The 19,535-nt window shown below is 40.8% G+C and overlaps 1 protein-coding gene across 8 annotated transcripts in view; it reads left to right on the top strand.

Annotated features, from left to right (window-relative positions):
* NRXN3 (neurexin 3) overlaps window positions 1-19,535 on the top strand; it is a 1,308,313-nt gene that overhangs the window by 1,154,425 nt on the left and 134,353 nt on the right. For 5 of the 8 annotated variants that reach the window (XM_087818802.1, XM_087818795.1, XM_087818791.1 and 2 more), the window contains one exon: window positions 14,887-14,976. The exons of the other annotated variants lie outside the window; for them this stretch is intronic. In XM_087818802.1, coding sequence (XP_087674928.1) covers window positions 14,887-14,976 — 90 coding nt within the window. The remainder of the gene's footprint in view (window positions 1-14,886; window positions 14,977-19,535) is intronic. 8 annotated transcript variants of the gene reach the window in all.

Raw genomic sequence — 19,535 nt, 5'->3', positions numbered from 1 at the left:
GGAACAGAATATATTGTTTTCGGGGAGCAGTTGAGATCTCCTGGAGGAGAGAAGACAAGTGAAACCTAATAGTCTCGCCTCATTTTCTAAGTTTCTCCCACCATGACCGCAGAGAATGCTGATCTCCACGTGGGTCCATAAAGGGAATTTTGAAATACTTTTAACACATCTGTTCTTGAAATAAGTCAGAGGAACTGAGTGAAGTGTTACGCCAACATGCTGACTCCGAGTCCGGACCAGCCCTGACCCCAGACCTTCACGACAATTCTCTGGTCTTATTTCCATTCTCAGGAGTTTTTTTAAAACAAAGTCCCAGGAGTTGTATACAATTTACCCACGACACTTGTTCCCAGCCCCCTTGCCGGCGGTCTGGTTGGCCTGCAGCCGTAGTCCTAGGTGCCTTCGATGAGCACATCGGCCAGAACGTCCAGGAACTTGTTAGCCGGTGAACCGGGCCCGTGGGGTGGCTGCGTAATTCTGCGGCTGCATCCTTCCATCTGGTTATAGCGGCTTCGTTTTTGCTGCTTAAACAGAAGAATGAATGCAATTGTACTTTGTTTCTCTCTCTTCTGGCTTTGATCCCTTGATTTCTGCCATTGTCCGCACTGCAGCTACATGGACACACAAGAGGGCCGAGGGTTTGAGCAGTAATTGGTGTGCCTCATGTGGCATTGCCTTTGGAAGCGGACGGCCAGCTCAACTCGCAGCTGGCACCGCCAGCCTCCAGGGACAGAAGCACCCCTGGCACCCACACTCCCTCGTTAACGGAAACCATTCAAGTGCTTCTCGAAAAGTGTTTTCAGCTTCCATCTCTGTAAGTCCCTGTACTAGGAACTGGATAATAGGGATTGGACCACTATTCAGTTAGAGCACATTAAACCCAAGAGGATAAGGAAGCAGGAAATCTGTACCTTTCTTTACTATTGTGCCTAGAGTCTCCTTTCTTTACATTAAAATTATTGGGGTTACGTTGGTTAATAAAATGATATAGGTTTTCTTTCTGAGTTGCACTCAGAGGTAAATCTTTGGGGGGAAAAATCTTTGGACAGTGTCCTTGCATTCTGGTTAGATGGGAAATTTCAATTCCTGTTAGAAGTCTAAACACTTGTAAGGGTTCCAGTGCGATTATATAAGCCACTGTCGCTGATCATCAGGAAGGAAAACAGAAAACCAAGAGAACCGCATGCCCTCCTCTCACTTGACTCATTTCTTGTCCTAACTGTGCTGTATACTTACTACGGTTCTAAGTGCTTTTTGACAAGACAGCACAGTGGTGCGTCAATAGCTATGGCATGATCTGGCGTCACTCACGGCCTTTCTTTAATCTCTTGGATCATTATTGCAAAGATAAAAGTGGGTTTCTGAAAAGGTGAAATTCAAAGGAACCTAGCAATTAGAATGGTGAAAATACCAGGTCATCTGGTCCATTTCCCTGGTTGGTTTGGAAATTTCTACACAATATGGACAAATCAAATTTGACTGGTATAATTTGAAATGTTATAGATGATAGAGTTGGTCTTTCTTTCTCCAAGAGAATAGATCTGTCTGATTTTTCCTTTTTAGCTTTTACTTAAAATTTTTTATTCAACTCCATTATTATTAGCAATGTTATTTGAAATTATTATGAATCATTTTTAAGTCATGGATATTTTTTATAGATATATAGGAGCTGTTTCTTATAAGAGACAAGATTCTATGGAGAACATGCAAAAGCACTCTTTTTAGAGATATTTGTAAAATATCTCTCTTTCTATGCAGAACACACACGTGCATTAATAGGTAACTATAAAACTATTGTATTTGCCCAAGTACAGATAAATATATTTAAATTTAAAATAACCTACAGATCTTTAAACCTATCCCTCAGATAGCAAAGATTTAATATTAAATGTTTAAGGTCTTATATTAAATGGCTAAAAGAAGAGTCATTAATGTTTTATTTGTGTTTCAGATCTGTAGGTCTTCAGAGGTTATAAGAACCTTAGTAATCATTTAAACATTCACAGCTAATAATTTAATAATTCACTGGAGTCAGGACACCTGCCTCTGTTTGAGGTAACAACTGTCATCAACTTCATAAATATTCTTGAGCACTTAAGAAGTGTCAGTGTTTTTGGTGTCATCGTATGTTGAGGAAAAGATTGTGGAAGTGGGATAGTGTAAAGCTATTTAAAATAAACCTTACTTTTAAGGAGATTATAATTTCATATAAAACAAAAAACAAGCCCAGCTAGTGTGGCTTAGTTGCTTGAGCGTGGTCCCATGCACCAGGAGACCACTGGTTGGATTCCCGGTCAGGGCACAGGCCAGGATTGCAGGCTCCGTCCCCAGTAGGGGCGTGTGGGAGGCAGCCGAAGCATGTTTCTCGCTGATGTTCCTCTCTCTCTGTCTCTCCCCCTCCCCCCTTCCTCTCTCTGAAATCAATAAAAACATTAAAAAAACAAACCAAAAACAAAAAAACTACATGCCCACAAGAATTAATATTCAGTGCAGGATAGTGGAGTCTAGGTGACAGGTAAATGTTTAAAATATGTGGGTAACCATTCACTACTTCTTAAAAGTGTTAAGAAAAAAAGCCATAATTTTAAAAATTGTTATTCTGGTCATCACAGTTATAATATGAACTAATATTGGAGCCACAACATAAACCATGACATACTTCTAATTATTGACAAGCCTGCATCGTTGGAGTTGCCATTCAAATCATTGGGTAACGTTAGGTAATTGTCTTTACTCTTTATTTAACCCCTGAGTTCCCTAGATTTTGATAATTTTCAATGCTTTTCTCTAGAGTCCAACTGCCATTCACATGCTGAAGTAATAAAACTCTGATACCATCTATTAAGACCTAGGGAAATTCTAAACTCAGTAGGTTTATAAAGGCAGCTTTTGCTAATCCGTAAACTCCACAGGCGGTTGAAAAGGCAGTGCCTGCTTTTTAAAAGCCAAGGTTGTAAGATGGGGAAGGTTTTTGTCTGGTTTGGGTCTTCAGCCCAGTGTTTTGCTTTGTTTTTACTGTTTTGTGTTAGCAGGGGGTTTGGTGGAGAGTACCCTTCGATCTATATGATGCCCAGGTGAGGCCATCTGTGACCAGGGATTACTCACGCCCTGCCGGAACAGAAAATGTTTGCTTTGGTTTTAGAAGGTTCGGGTGATGGATGGGAGTGAAGGCAATCGCCGTAGGCTCCCCATGGAATGATTTAAAAAACCCATTGGTGGGACACTACGCAGCTGTAAAAAGAAAGGAATCTTCCCATTTGCAACAGCATAGGTGGACCGAGAGGGTATTATGCTAAGTGAAATTAGCCAGTCAGAGAAAGACAAATACCACAAGATTTCACTTACACGTGGAATCTAAAGAACAATATAAATGAGCAAACAAAACAGAAACAGACTCCTAGACACAGTGAACAGACTGATGGTTGCCGGAGGGGAGGAGGGTTTGGGGACTGGGTGAAAAAGGTGAAGGGACTGAGAAGTGCGGATGGGTAGTTACAGAGTAGTCATGGGGATGTAAAGTACAGCACAGGAGATACAGTCAGTAATATTGTAATAACTACGTATGGGGCCAGATGGGCACTGGAAATATTGAGGAAACACTTTGTGAAACATATGATTACCTAACCACGGTGCTGTACACCTGAAACTAATACAAACTAATATTTCAAATATATCCATTGGTGGGGTGAAGATTAAAGTTCCAGACGTCTTACTAACCAGTCCATCCTGCTCTTCTTGCCAGCCCTCTGTCCATCCCTCATTTGAACAGTGATGGAACGGGGGTCAGAGAACTAGCTCCCCTGCCCCTTAGTAGCTCTACTCTTTACCCCTTATAGAGTCAGCCGCCACCAGCCTCCCTCTCCTCCCCTCGCCTAAGTCTAAAGCTGGGGATCAGAGAAGTATGGATCCTCCTGCAGTTCTCCTGCCCTGTCCCAGCTCCCTCAGCCTCGACCTTTTCTCTGGTCCCAGGAGCTGTGCTATTACATTCCTTCCCTTGGATCTGATCGTCTCTTTAGAAGGAGGAACAGGGACCCTCATCTCCCCACCGCCGTTCCAGGACTGGAGGCCTTCACCACACAAGCTCCTCTGACTCCACAGATAGCAACTGAGCATAGCCCCTTCCTCCTGTCGGGCCCTGATGGAAACCCCAGAACCGCAGGGTGCTTCATTTACCCAGTCTCACCTTCCCCATCCTTCCTGGGTTTCCCCAGGTCCTGGCTGTGTCATTGAACAAACCACTTGGCCGATGCACAACAGACTACTCCAGAACTTTGTTATTTATTGGCTCACATGTCCGTGCATCATGTGTGTATTTTTGATCCAGCCTGGCTCGGATGGAGCTGGATAATCCGGTGATCTCACATGCCTGGGACTTCAGTCAAGCTGGCTGAGCTGGCTTGGATGGCTGGGGTTTCTCTTCCTGTGGTCTCCAGTCTTCCAGGAGCCTAGCCTGACCTCCTTCGTGGGGCAGTTTCTGGCTTCAGTGCCACAAGAGACCAACCAACCACACGCAAGGGCTGTTCAGGCCTCTGCTCACATCTCATTTCCCAAGACTCCCTGTGCCAGATAAAGGAAGTCTCAGAGCCAGCCCGGAATCAAGGGGTGGGGAAATGGACTTAACCTGCGATAGGAGGAGTGGCAAAGTCCTATTGCAAAGCGACATGGGATTCAGAGTGGGAGAGTAGCTATTTTGCAATTTAACACATCGGCAGAGAACTTGGGAAAAGCTCTGGCTGCTGTAATTCTGTTTCCCTCTTATGTTTTTTTCCTATCAATCCTTAGGCCTCAGACCAAAGTTGAAAGCTAGTGATTTTCACGAAGGAATTTTTATTCTATAGGATATGACATTTTAGAATTAATCTTGGCTCTTCCTGCCATATCACACAGGCACCTTCTTATTTTTATTTTTTCTAAGTATGTCTTATTATTTTGCCTGAAATTGAGTTAATTATTTATTAAGAAATTAAATGTCCATTTAAAAAAATTTTTTAAAAAATGTTATTCCCTCCTGATGCTTTCAAATACTTTGTCTCCCTTTGTTTTGGGGTATTTGTGATACATCAATGTCGTTTATAAAATGTGTTTTATTTTCATATACTATGGTCTCCCTTTCATTTCTTTTTTTTTTAAACAAAGACAGGTTATGAAAACAGCCCTATGGTGGTCTATACGTTTCTCTAGACATTTTCTCTGAGCTCAGTACGTTATTGTTTATCATTTTTCTTTGTTTGTAGCCAGATCTGAGGCCATGCGGCAGTTCTCCCAAACAAATCAATTTGAATTAATTTGCCAAGTAGAGTTAACGAGGCATCGTATGAATGCAAGACATACTAAAAGGGCTGTATTCCCTGAGGTTATTTCTTCCATGGGGAAATTTGATTCTTGCACCACATTGCAGTCGTGGGGATCTGACCTTTGAATCCTGCACTAAGTGATCCATGGCTGCCAACCGGTCCATTCTTTGAAAAGCCTTGGAAATGCCACATAACCAAACAAGTAGGAGTGTAGACAATTCTTTAATGATTATTTTTTGGGGGTTGGTCTTCAAGATCTACACTCACTGATGCTTATCTATGCCGAGTCTTATTTCTAATGAAGTTCTAGGTGGAAGTTTGAGAAACATTAAAATAAGGGAAACATTTCTTACATAATCTTTGAAGTCTCTTCAACCTTAAAATTGTAGACTCCTCTCAAAATATAAACTGTAAGTTCCAATGAACTCTGCTCCCATAAACTGCTTTTTTAATTATAAAACACACACAAAAAAAATATGCCAAAGAAGGACCTCAGAGTTATCTGGATTCCCACGCATCCCACCCCTCGCCCCAACCCCGCGTCTTCATCTGTCACCAACAGGTTCTCTAGCAGGGAGCATTTCCTTTAGACTGTAAAGTCTGGTGCCAACAGAATAGATAGGAACTTGCAGTCCTCCTAAAAGGCGAGGAAATGGTAATCGAGTTCTTTAAAGGAGCTCAAATCTCTGGGTATTAGGTGAATAATTTCCCAGGATGCTTAAGGAATTTAAACTTCAAGCCCCTGTTAATGTTCACTCAGATAATGACGGGAGTCAGTCAGAATAGAAAACTAGTTCGGAAAATTTTCCTAAATTTTATGTTGTGTAAAAGGATGGACTTCTTAAACTTGGGACTGATATATAAAAATTCTCAAGTATTTCATTTGACAGATAAGTTGGTATACATTTAATCACCTGACACTAATACAAAATAATATTTAACATAAGCTGTAATTGAAAAATAAAATTTAAAAAATAAAATTTAACAAAGATTCTGATGATGCTAAAGACTAACATGGGCTCATCAATATGTATTACCTAGTCTAAATTCCTTTAGATAGCATTAGCACAAATTAGAATGTTATAAATATAGTGTCTCTATTTTCCTGAAACAGTGCAACGTAAGGAGAGCCATGAGCATCATAGGGAGGCCTGCCTCTGGCTGAAATGAAACACTCAGATGAAACTCTGTAGTCACTCTGTATCTATCGCTGTGTGACAAGTAACCCCAAACCTTAGTGGCTTAAAGCCACAAACATGTGTCATCTCAGTTTCTGTAGGTCAGGACTTGGTAAAAGCTTAGTTGAATGGTTCTGTATCAAGGTGTCTGATGAGTTGAAGTCACAATATCAACTTGGGATTTCATCGTCTCAGGTTCATCTAGGCCTGGGGGATCTGGGGGCCTCCGTTCCTTGGCTTCTTAAGTGTCCTTATAATATAACACTAGCTTCCCAGAGTAAATTGATGAGAGAGAGAGAGAGAATAGGAGAGAGGGGAGAAGAAGAGAGGAAGTCACAGCACCTTTTTAAATCTAGTCTCTAAAGTCACACACTGTCCCTTTCACCATATCTAGTTCTTTAGAATTAAGTCATTAAGCGCAGCCCACATTCAAGGTTGGAGAATCACACTTACAGAGAGGAATTTCAAAGAATAGTTAATGTTTTAAAGCCACCACATAATCCTCCAATTCTGTAAATTTTTCAGTCTGGAATGAAGGCACAAAAGATGTGCTTATCCAATTTTCAGATGACACAAAGCTAAGAAAGATATTTTCTACGAGAAACAAAAGACCTAGAGTTAAACATTTTCTTATCAGGTTGGAATGCTGTTATGAAACAACAAAGAGTAAATTTAATAAGATGTAATTAAAGGCCTGCCTTGAAGCCCATAAAGTGTATTGCATGAATGCAACATGGCCCAAACTTTCTGGGGAAAAATTTAATTGAAAACTATCTTGAGTGTTAGTTGGAAACAAGCTTGATATGTAACTATGTGACTATGCTGTGATACGGTTATTTGTACAACTGTTACAAACCAGTGTATTACCAGGTCACGGGTGGGTGGGACATGGTACAGGGGTGGTTGTTTTTAGATCCCTTGGCAATAGTACATTCATTTGTAGGCATGAGGTTCAGGGTTGATCTAAAAGACCTATAATTTATAAACACCAGAGATTCCATAACAGCTAAACAGAAAGAGCACTATAGCAAGTTTGTTGTGGCATCGGGGATGTTGATATTGCTGTGACTTTCCTACGTGGGGAGAAAGTGATCCTATTTTTGCCCATTGTAATTACCCTCCCAAACCTCCTGCCTCTCCTCTGAGCTGTACAGGGGCACTTCACATATAGGTTTGGATGAACAAAAATTTTTCAACCAATATTTTAGTATTCTGGCTTTAAAAATGTTGAATTTGGCCCGGCCGGGCGTGGCTCAGAGGTTGAGCGTTGATCTAGGATCCAGGCGATTGGGGTTCAATTCCCGGTCAGGGCACATGCCTGGGTTGCGGGCTCGATCAATGACTCTCTCATCATTGATGTTTCTCTCTCTCTATCTCTCTCCCCCTCTCCTTTCCTCTCTCTGAAATCAATAAAGATATATTAAAAAAATAATAAAAATGTTGAGTTTGACATGCTCTGCATGAGAAGAAAGAGAGGAAAAGGCAATGAGGAGTGTGGGGAGCAAGGTGACTAGAGAGAAATGGAAGAGACCAACAAGACTAAAGAGAAACGGGGTCACACAGAAGATGGATGTGTAGGAATGCGTGGGCCCCAGGGACGCGTGAGCCCCAAATAACACCGGGGCTTTTGCAACAAGGAGGAAATGAGCCATGAGCAGGGCGCTGCGGGAATCTTGAAGGGATCATATGTCAAATGACTGAAACCTTAACATTAAGGCTCTCCGTTGAAAAGGAGATTTGACCCTAAAAATATTGTGGTGAAGTAATTCTTGCTAAGTTTGCTTTCTTTTTAAGGTTAATCCTTCTGAATCAGGCATTGTTATAACAACAGTAGTAATAAATCATATAGTGAATACTTATTTTGTGCCAAACACTGTGCAAACTGCTTTGTGTACATTTTCTTCTCAGTTCAATCTTGCAGCCTGATGTTGCAGGTATTATTATAACCCTCATTTTATATATATGAAGAAGCTAAAGCCAAGGCAGTTATGCGTAAAGTGTTCACCAGAAAGGAAAGAGCCGAAATCCAGACAGTGAAAGTGAGTAGGCCAGCTTCAGGGCAGATTTCGGAATAATTACAGAAGGAAAACAGTGACATCAGTTGAGGAAGGAAAGCAAATTCTGTAGTCAGTTTATGTTTTGTTAATTTATAGCATGCCATTTTTTAAAGTGGCTCTTAATAGATGCTAGATAGACATATCATACTGAAGAAAGTTTCATTAGGTGTTACTTAGAAATATTATCTTAAGCTATGAAAGCAAATTAAGATACTGCAGTCACCTGGACCTTGGTTTTTAAATCCCTGGAGGCATGAAAGTATCCTTGATGCATCAGATAAGTGAGGAGAAACTTTAGGAGCAATGAGCTTTAGGCAAGGAGTTGAGAACGGCTTCAAAATAGAGGGAAAGGGCAGGGCTTGGTGACAGATGTTCTAACTGTTGCATCAGGGCTCGTGGTCTTTACTGTATTAACACTGCAACGGATGTGGCACTTTGATTTAGATTTGGGACAGGAAAGAGAAGTTTAGTGTGAACATGTTTGCACAGAAACTCACCTCAGATCCTGAGGATTAAAATAAATCAATGACTCCCCCCCATTCCTAGCCTCTTGCTACTCCTTAAGCTAAATCCTTGCCTGGATTATGACATTTACTTTGTATAAAATCTGGCAATATAGGCATTGTTATCGTCATCTGTTTTTTTGAACAGATGAAGAAACTGAGGCATCTGGATTAAGTAAATCGCCTGAGTTCGCAGAACTGGTAAATGTCTAAGATAAGATCGCACCCCAAGTCTGTCCGACTTCACGGCCAGTGCTCTTTTCACTGATGTTTGAGCCAACTTTGCTTGGTGGGTTGATACTATGACCTCGATATCGGAAGGACATGATGACACTATGTCTGTCCGTGTGTGTTTTCTATTTCTGAACATGCCCAGAAGACACGAGGCAGCGGGCCTCATCAGCCAAGCCTGGCTGTGCCTGGAGATCCACACTGCTCTCCAGGGCAAACGTCTCATCACTTCGGAGAGGTGCTTCTCCCTGGCTCCTGGGACTACTTAATTGAGCCTGGAGAAGCTCCCTCACTTAATAATGCCCTTGTACTCTGGGCCTATTCATTTACTTTCCCCAGCCGATCAGTTTTCTGCTCCAAGAGATTAATTTCTGTACCTTGGCATAGTAAAGGATCAAAGCTCACAACATATAAATAGTTTTTTTTGTTGTTTTTTTTTTTCCCTTCTTGAGCCCCAAAGGTGTGTTGTGAGGATTAATGAAATGATGCTTATAATTGCATTTTGAGCTCCTTGGTCTAAAGGCGCTTTGTAAATATAAGATATGAGCTTTTTGTGGATGTCCATCCATCACTTACAAGTGGCCAAACTTTCCAGATGCCCTTTGGGTAGCAGAATTCCCCCCTTTCTGACTTTAAGAGGGTTTGTCTGGGTCAATGCCAGGAACAAGCCCAGAGCCGAGCTCAGAGAATTTCCCCAGTACCTTTCCTTTAGTGTCTATATTTGCTTTGAAACTCACAAAGTGTTCTTTGGGGAGAGAGACATTGTAAGAACCTCTGAAAATCCCTACTACTTAAGCCTGCCCACATTGATTTTCTTTTGCCTCTGGATCCAATAAATAATATTTATTCTTGGACTGTTCATTAGACTCATACTCTCATTTTTTAGTGTCAACAAAACAATACAGAAAACTTCTTTTATTCCAGGACCCAAACCAAAATGCAGAAATACCTCTGGCATTCATTTTGCACAGGCGAATGTTGTGACTGTATTTCTTTTAGCGTGTCCACGCGCCTGACAATATTTCAGATGGTATTAATGGTCTACCTGCAAGAAAGCATTTTCTGCCAGCCTGGTGCAAATTGCCAGGACCTTTAAGACACTCTTCCTCAACCTAGCAGTCGTGCATCATCATTACCTGTGGCTGGACCAAGAATTCACATTTGTCAATGCCTGGATTGCTCTTTTACATGTTTCAGAAATGGGATTAGCTGAGTATATTTTGGAAGACAGAAATATAAAAAGCAACACTTACGAGGTTTAGGACACATTTAGGATGTTTCATTTTCTGCGATCAGTTGATCTTTGGGTGGCCACCTTTGTGGGGCCACATGGAATATGGTGATCTTTTCTTTTGAATGGGGGCCTGGTAAAGTTCTGAAAGCACATGGAACCAATGTGCCTTCTTTATACCATTAGCAAAGGGTCGAATCATATTACTGATAATAGTTTAAATAAATGGAATGTTTTTTGCGCCCCCTGCTTTGCATATGCCCTATCTCTCATCCTGGACCAAGTCCTATGGTGAATTGGAAACTGGGGAGACTGAAGCTCTGTGACGTACACGAGGTCACACACCTAGTCAACGATAAAGTTAGAACTCAAAGCCAAATTTGTCTCCAAAGCCCATAATCTTAGCTTCTATGCTGTATTGATTATGGTTTTAAATAATCAATATAATGTCTAATGAATAGAATCTATGTTTGCACAGATAGAGTGGAAAATTGGTGTTGGAAAAGTTATTTTCTGTGCCATACAAGAGTTTTCTCTGAGCCCTGGCTGGGTAGCCCCGTTGGTTAGAGCGCTGTCCCAATAGGCCAAGACTGAGGGTTTAGGCCCTGGTCAGGGCACAAACAAGAATCAAGAATCAGCCAATGAATGCCTAAGTAAGTGGAACCAGAAATCGATGTTTCTCTCTCTCCTCTCTCATTTCCCCTCTGTCAAAATCCATAATTTTTTTTTTTTTTGAAGAAAAAAATGAGTATTCCCTCTTTCAGTTCTTTAATCACAAGAATTTTACTTCTTTGGGGCTGCCAACAAATTTCAAATTTTGTTTTGGAACCATAAGGAGAGACTGATGTGTTAAGATCTGTTCAAGGATCAACTTGATTTTTCTCTGTTCTCTTTTTCTTTTATCCCAAGTGGGTCCACCCAAGTATAGAAAACAGGAACTATTTCTGCGTAACTATGGGAGGAACGTGTATGAACCAGTTGGGCCTTAATAATCACAACTCAGAGTAGCCTGCTCCTCACAATTTTATAATTCAGCAGTGCATGTTGTGTGTGTCTCCAGGAGTTGAAATACTTGATAATAGAATCAGTATTACAAATGCAAGAAACCGTAGGAGGCCAATGGTATAAAAATACCAATATCTGATCAAAAATGAGTGGGGGGTATACACACACATTTATTTTAAGTAGAACAAGATGAGACTAATATATTTTTCTCAAACTCACTTCCATACAGGTGAATGTCAGATCCACATAAGTAATTTAAGAACTATCTATTTGAAGATCTCTTTGTGCAACTTAAAGTTTCTCAGTGCGGCTGAGAACTGAACTCATTACATTGTTTTGTCTAATTAGGAATGCACACTTGCCTGTTCTTAATGACATTATGACACTACTGCTCACAAGGCCATCCTTTCTTGAGGATAGCGTCACTTTCTGTTGAAGAATTTATTTCACTCTTTGTTTAAATTTTCATACCAGTTGCTATATGAAATGTACAACTGAATGTTATTAAGGATTTCATATGAGTGTATGTGGATTTGGCGAGGCTCGCTCAGCTTTCAGAGTAGTCCCTGTGTACAGATTCTTATATTTAGAAGGTCGTTTGCTCTTCAATCAGTCTAGCAAATGGGGTTCGGGGCAAATGAAGTCATCCTTATGCACATGTTTCTAAAAACAGTTCTCTCTAATGTTTGAGATAAATTAAAATAAAAACCAACAAGAACATGAAAAGAGACTAAGAACAATGTTAATGTGGCAATTTAAACCAATTTGGTTTCCCAAATGGCCTTCCATCTTTCACAGCTTTTAACAGCATGCAAGATCGCTATCCTTAACAACAGAGACTATCAATCTGGTGTGGAAAACTTAAAACTTGTTTCTAAATGTCTTTAAAGCTGAGGTGGAGAAGAAAGACTCTCTCTCTTTCACTTCTTGAAGGGGGTAATGTTGAACTGTGGCTATGCCGTCCTCCCAATGTTTGGGTTGGCCAACATAGTTTCCCCTTTTTCTAACCTATACCATGTCCCAAAATCATTTCCTATGGAGCTTTATGCTCAAAAGAGAGTGGGTGGAGAGGAGGTGATGCTTAGGAAGACCAAGAGCTCTATGTATTTGGGAGGGAGTAAATCAATGCAGCTTCTTAATTAATTATTTTAGTGCATGTAGAACTCTGATAATTTGGAACTTTGGTCACTTAGGATTTTACCCTGCATGTTACTAAGAATATTGAGCTTTATATTTGCCATTGACTTCACTTACCTATTGAACAGTAAGTAGAATGAAGGTCATGAATATATTTAATGTTGTAGCCAACAGTGACAGTTACAGGAAACCCAAAGTAATGGAATATACTCAAGGTGAATCTGGCTGAACCCATTTGCCATTGCTCAGTATACTGACATCATGACTAAAGTTTGAGAGGGGTCAGAGCTTATGAAGATGGATGACACCCCTCTGGATATCTGTTTGCTCTAGGGTAGGATTAAGAGTTATAGATACATATTCTTTTCAAAAAAGTGCCACTTTTCTATGAAGACATGAGAGAATTTACCCAAGTTTATTTTAGATTGATGGACTGTGAGTACCCAGACCAACCGGAAGGACCTTTGTAATGAGCTGGCTCTAATCAGTAGCTGTATTAACCAATACGGCTAACTCTTTTCACCATGGGCTTATCGAAGCACCACAAAACTATATTGACTTTCTATTTTTTATCTACCCTTCCTTTTAAAAAAAAAAAAAAAATACTTTGAGGAAAATTTTATATTATACAAGCTAATCCAATATTGTTGACCATTCACTCCATCCATTGTGCTTTATCCTTTGATGTCTGTATATTATGCTTTATGCCAGACAGTTAGGGTCCCACAACGTAGGCTAGAAACAAATTCATAGTTGCCTCTTTTCTGAGTTGTTTTATTTCTGGGTAGTGAGAATAGTGAATGAGCCTCAGGGAATAATTTATTCAGAGGGGAAATGAATGGGGAACCTTGCAGAAATGTCCAAACACTGACACTCTTTCCCCATCCTGCCCCTCATGGAGGCAGGTGCACGTTTCCTCATGTGGAATCTGCCAGTAATAACTCCTATAGGGAGGTACCCTGAGGCCGAAATGCCATGGCAAGCCTCTATGCACTTGCCTGATGATATACTTAATTCTAATATTCTTACTGGCTTTAAGCCATTTTTTTGGCATAGTAAATGGTTTCCAAGCCACCTGTTTTGAGATTTTTCATTTCATTTTTTAATGTTGGTAATTTAGAATGGGATTCCCTAAGTCCTAATATTGGGCTGTGAGTCCAACGTAATGAATTAGAACTCACCAGCTTCTGCTGATGACTGTGAGTTTGGTTTATGAGAGAGAACAGTTCCCAAAGCACAGTTTCATTATTTGGTGATTTAGAGCATATTCATGAGGGGTGTGTTTCCACAGCGACACTCTCCAATTCTTAAGTATAGAAACCATCCAGGGGTGGTAACAGTGACAAAAGGAAGGGGACACACCAGCAGTGAGACGCATTGTGATTGTGGTTGGAAAGTAACGAGATATTTCATGCTTGGGAGAAGTGCCCCTATGGGCTTTATGAATGGATGCTGGTTCCAGAAGGACTTCTCACAGGGAGATAGGAGAGAAAGAGAAAGTAAAAAGTAAACATATAAAGCACCTATTAGTAGTAATAAAGTGTAGGCCCTCGAAAGTCTGTAGCGGCTGTGTCAGTGTATTTGTAGCTGCTTTTGTTTACAGGCACATACAGGCATGGACAATGGGGCAGAGGCACTAAGAGCCGCCTGTGAGGCTCTAGCTCTCTAACGCAGCGATGGGACGCCAGGCCTCCTCTACGGAGCAGGGGCCTCCCTTGGCCATCAGGGCTTCCATGGCCTTCTTTGGCCTCCCTGTGCCAGAAGGTAGAGCGGCTACCGCCGGTTGCGAGTCGGATAAGAGACACAGGCCCCGCTTCTAGGAGGGTGCAGTGGAGTGCGAGCAGAGCATGCATGACGGATGTCCCCTCCCACGTCACAGAGCTCATCTGGCAGGTGAAGTGCTCGTCGTTCAGGGAGGTCCGTCCCCATGCCTCCAGTGGCCCGATTAAGATGTCGATGGGGCGAGATGGAAAGGAGTAAAGGCAAACCCATTTCTATAAGTGGCCAAACCTCCTACGGAGTCCCGTCCCATGCCACGTGTCGCACACGGGCCGGAGCACCGCATAGCTAAGGCCAACCTGACATCAAACCCGTCAGCCCAGGGCAGAGGGCCTTCAGCTCCACCTCTACTAACGATAAATTGATCTCTAGCTCTAAACACTTCATAAAACAAACCAAACAAAATAGGATGTGTTTAATGACTTATTGACTTTTCAGATTGTTCTTTAAGCTGTTTTTTAAACTTTAAAGGCAACACTGATAATGAACGCTTCCAAATGGTAAAACAGAAAATCCCCTTCAAATATAACCGGCCCGTAGAGGAGTGGCTGCAGGAAAAAGGTAACCGTCGTTAAAACTTTCATTTTAAATTCATTTGATTCTAAACCCTCATTTTTAAAGCCTGCAAATAAATGTTCCTTAAATGATAATCGCCTGCTGCATAAATGACTGTTTTAATTTTCATTATAATTTGTGTCAGCTTCCACCTGCCATATGTTGATAAATCATGCTATAATACATTGCCATTAAAATACAGTTAAAGGGACTCACATCTCGTTTGCTATCAGCGTGACAACCACAAACAAAACAATTCCAGGAACCTCTAAAAAAGAAATGTATTATGGCAACTTAACCACTGCATGACGTTATTCGTTAATTTATTTTAAATAGCCTCTTATACCGAAGCTTTCTAAAGACATTTCAAAAGTACTTTGTAAACGTCCATCGTGAGACTGCTTTGGCTTCACTCTCTGGAGCACGGCTAACAAAACAAACAAAAAATCAGAGACAGATTCTTGTAACTTAAACTGCTTAAAACAAATGTTGTAAGGGGAGCAGTGTTCTTTTGAACATTTGTTTATAAACAACGAAAGAAAGAGAAAGCTGAATTTTGCCTTTAGATTCGAACTTAGAGGCAAAATAATTTCATAAGAGGTGACTTGTGTCCGTGTCACTGATGGAAACTAAACAGAAAAGCAGACCTATTTTACACTTTGGTTGTGCAATGCCCTGGTGTATTTGATATTTATGCAACAAAAGTGTAAGTGGTTAGGAAATGAGTTAGAAAGGGAGAGGCTCATAAGAGGCAAAGCAGCAGTTTCTGATTTGCCGAAGGAAACAACCACGTGGCCCATAAAATAGGGCAGCGGTTACACCTGACGCTAGAATTTTCTGTGTGGCTTCTATTTGTTGGGATGGAAACGATTGTCTTTTAATAACGAAAAGTTTCTGTCTTTAAGAAGCTATTTATTCTGTTCTTTCCTGAGCCAGGGTAAGCTTTCCTGGTCTCAAGGTCTTCAGTGAGTTTTAAAAATATATAGAGATTTGATCGAGTTATAGATGAAAAGTAATTGGGTTATTAGTATACAACTTAAAAAGCAAAGGGTGAAAGGATTCAGACCTTTAAACATGGAAAATCCTCACTGAGTCTTAACTGTTTGCCCTGTTTTAATGTATGTGGTCTAATTAAAAAGCAATTAAGAATAACTTTAAAAAGCAAATAATTTTGTCTAGTAATCACCAGCCTATAAAGTCCCTTTAACATTTAAAGACGATGATTGCCTCACTTTTAAAAAGGAAATGAAAATTAGATGCATGTCTGAGTCTCATGTGCCTGAGAGAACTTTTTTGTTTCTTTCAATTTTATGTTAATAATATTTTATTTTCCTTCATTGCCTTTTGAAGTCTGAGTTTAAGAGCATGCCAGGTACTTTCATTTGTATAAACCATTATGAAGTTATTAGTAGGCTTTTAGTTTTCCTTATGACAGCATCGTTATCAGTTGGCTTTCATATGAAAGGATGCTTTTGAACACACTACGAACAGGAGGGGAGGGGCTGGGACAGGTGGGATGGAGGGAGGCATTCTAGTTTCTTAATCAAACATGTACATGTGTTTATATATATGCACATAATATTGAAAAGAATTATTTGCAAACTGGAAGGTTTTATCCCTCTACATTATTTTAACTGAAATTGTGCTTTGTTTTTTTGTTATTAGGGTGAGTAACATCTGTTCGTCCTATCGCTTTACCCCTTCCTCTGTCTAGCTAACTTCTCCTTCTAAAGAAATAGGAAATATATACCCCCAAATCTTATAAAGAGGACGAGTCCAATAGGGTACAGGCAGATGGGTGACCAGGCAGATGGAAGTACTTGGGACGCCGCTTTGGAGTGACCTCTGTCACGGGAAGAGGCCGGGCACAGCGCTCCCAGCCCGGTCCTGGCCCTGTCTGTTACTGACTGCCTTCCCGACCTCCGACAATCCACTTAACCCCTTTCTAGCTCGGGTTTCCCGTCGGAGGAGAGGGTAAATAATACTGCCTATTCCCCAAGGGCGTCCTGAGGGTTAATTAATTAGTCTTTGTGCAACACTGGCTGGAGACGTGCAAAGATTTCACTTAGCCGTAGGTGAACTTGGTGTCCAAATGAGGTAACAGTTCCAACAGGATGGGCACCCAAAACAAAACAAAGCAAAAAGTAACCTGCTGTAAATTCTGTACTGTGTTACCACCAATTTCTTATTATTGATGATAGAACAATTCTCAGATTGGCATATAGATATTAGATATGATCACACACAAGAAGCCATGGTTGATCATAATCAGTGACAATAAGGAGGCTGGCACTGATTTTTGAGAACTCTTGGGCAAACGATAAAACTTTCTGATCGGTCCTCACGTCCTTCAGAGGGAGAGGGTAGTGATGGCTTTGCTTGCTTGTTTACTTACCCCTGCTTAGCTGAGAGAGAGAAATTGTTCAGAGGGAGAGGTGGCAGGAGACTTAGATTATCCCACTGTTACTTTAGTGACAGCCAGCCTTCGGGTTAACCACCTAATTCAAGGCCCAGAGAGCTAGCAAAGGGTATTGAAATAGAATAAAAGCAGCTCTAGCCAGAAATAGACCAGGAAACAGAGAAGCAAACAAACATTAAAATATTTCCCGTGGCACGATGGAAATTGAAACCTAGGCATCTTCTTCCCTGTCCTACCCAACCAGTGTCTTATTCTCAAGAACTGATTAGTCAGATCTTTCTAGAAGGCAGCAATAGCCAGAAGTGGAACAGTGGTTTAATCTTATAGCCCCAGAAACGCCTTTCCCTTCTCCATGCTTGGGTCCATCTTCAACAAACAAAGGCCACTTTAAAGAGTGAACTTTGGCAGCTGGAATAAAAGACATCCATCATTTCTAGCCAATGTGATTCAGCTTTGCATTTCAGCTCTCTCCGACCCTCTTTTTATTTTTAAGCATTGACAGAATAATATTACCAGGAAAACAGATGAGGACCACTATAGGTGTGAAATACCTTTAGGAATATTAGAAATAATACAATGTTCTAACTACAATCAGAGCACTAACTGATCATCGGTACTGGACTATATGCAGAAAAGGAGATGAGGAAACACTATGGCTGGCCGACAGTTGTGCGAATAGAAGCTATAACTTGGTCCTGGGGCTATCTGATTTAAGATACTGAATTTTAGTCCCAGACATCGCCTGTTATTCAGCTTGTTCTCATTTATTAACTTAAGCTGCCCCAAATGCCTATGTGAGGTTGGAGGCATATTATTCTCAGCCTTCCATCATGGCATTTCTTTTCTAGTGAAATTAGTGCTCTCTGAAGAAGCTGTTGTCAAATAAATAAACAGCAGAGATACGAGCTTGAGTGTTACTCTGCTCTGAACTTTTTGCCTTGTACTTTGTGAGAAGTGAGAGGCCAAAGGACAGGCAATGATGCATAAGCGCAGGGCCCTGAAGGAATTGGTGGGAAAATAATGGAAATCTATTAGATCTATTTTGATTGCGGCTTTAGGATCTGAGCAAATCTGTTATCATTAAGGGCAGCAGATTCCATTGCCATGCAGATCCTTTTCACTATAACAAAATTATCTGGCCAGTTCTCCAAAGTGCAGTGTCCCAAGCTTTCCAAGGCATATTACTTGTAAATCATACCTGACTGGCATGCCCTTGGGAATTGCCCAATGCGTGGACTCCTGTATAAAGAGTTCCCTCTGAGCGGGTGTGTTTTCCCTTCTCCGCCTCTTCCATCTTGTCCATTATTACACGTTGAGGAGGTATTCCGCATTATACACCACAAATTCAAGGACAGCTAGTCATCGTGTAGACTTAAAGACCACGTGATAGTAGTAGAGGTTAAGAGCCCAAACCTCACTGTTTGCCTCTACTCATTTAGAGATTGTGGAGTGAAAACCTCAATCTTTCAAAAGCATACTCCCTTTTATTAAGCAGGCGAGAATAGCATCACATTATTTCCTGTCATTTACAGCTAAAATATTTCAGGGGATTACATTAGGAATGAGCGGAGCCTTGTTTGATCACTGACCAAAATGGAGAAGAATTCTAAGAGGATACATTTAATTCCATCAGTAAGATTCCCCCCCTTCTCTATATAGAGAAGCAGAAGGAAATAATCTAGAGAAATAAGGGCACAGATGCCTTAAAATGCTGGAGGTTTTTTTCTGGGAAAGATCTAGTAGTTGGGAGGAAGAGAAACTGAGTTACACTATTCTCAACTCCATTCTGCCATGATTCCATCCTGAGAGATTTCTATCCCCAGAAGCATAAATGGTTCCCTAAATGGGAACGCCAAGTAGGTTGAACTTCTGATATTCTTCAGTCCGTGAACATCTCTCAATATCATTTTCAGGACTTCTATGTATGACTTCTTTTTAATTCCCATCCCCCTTTTAAACAGCAAGTATAGATAGAATATTATGTACTATGAAGATTCCTAGGAAATAAGGTGTTCATTGACTAAACATTCATTTTCATAAGTATGCAACAAATCCAAATCTCTTAATTGGAATTTAATTTCAGTTAATTTAATGTAACTATCAGGCCTAGTTTTTTAACCCAGTGTTCTGAGTGCCTCACAAAGTT

The sequence above is a fragment of the Miniopterus natalensis genome, chromosome 1 (genome assembly GCF_054644295.1).
Source record: "Miniopterus natalensis isolate mMinNat1 chromosome 1, mMinNat1.hap1, whole genome shotgun sequence".
Classification (NCBI taxonomy): Eukaryota; Metazoa; Chordata; class Mammalia; order Chiroptera; family Miniopteridae; genus Miniopterus; species Miniopterus natalensis.
Note: the sequence above shows the minus strand (reverse complement) of the source record. Positions and strands in the feature narration are given on the sequence as shown.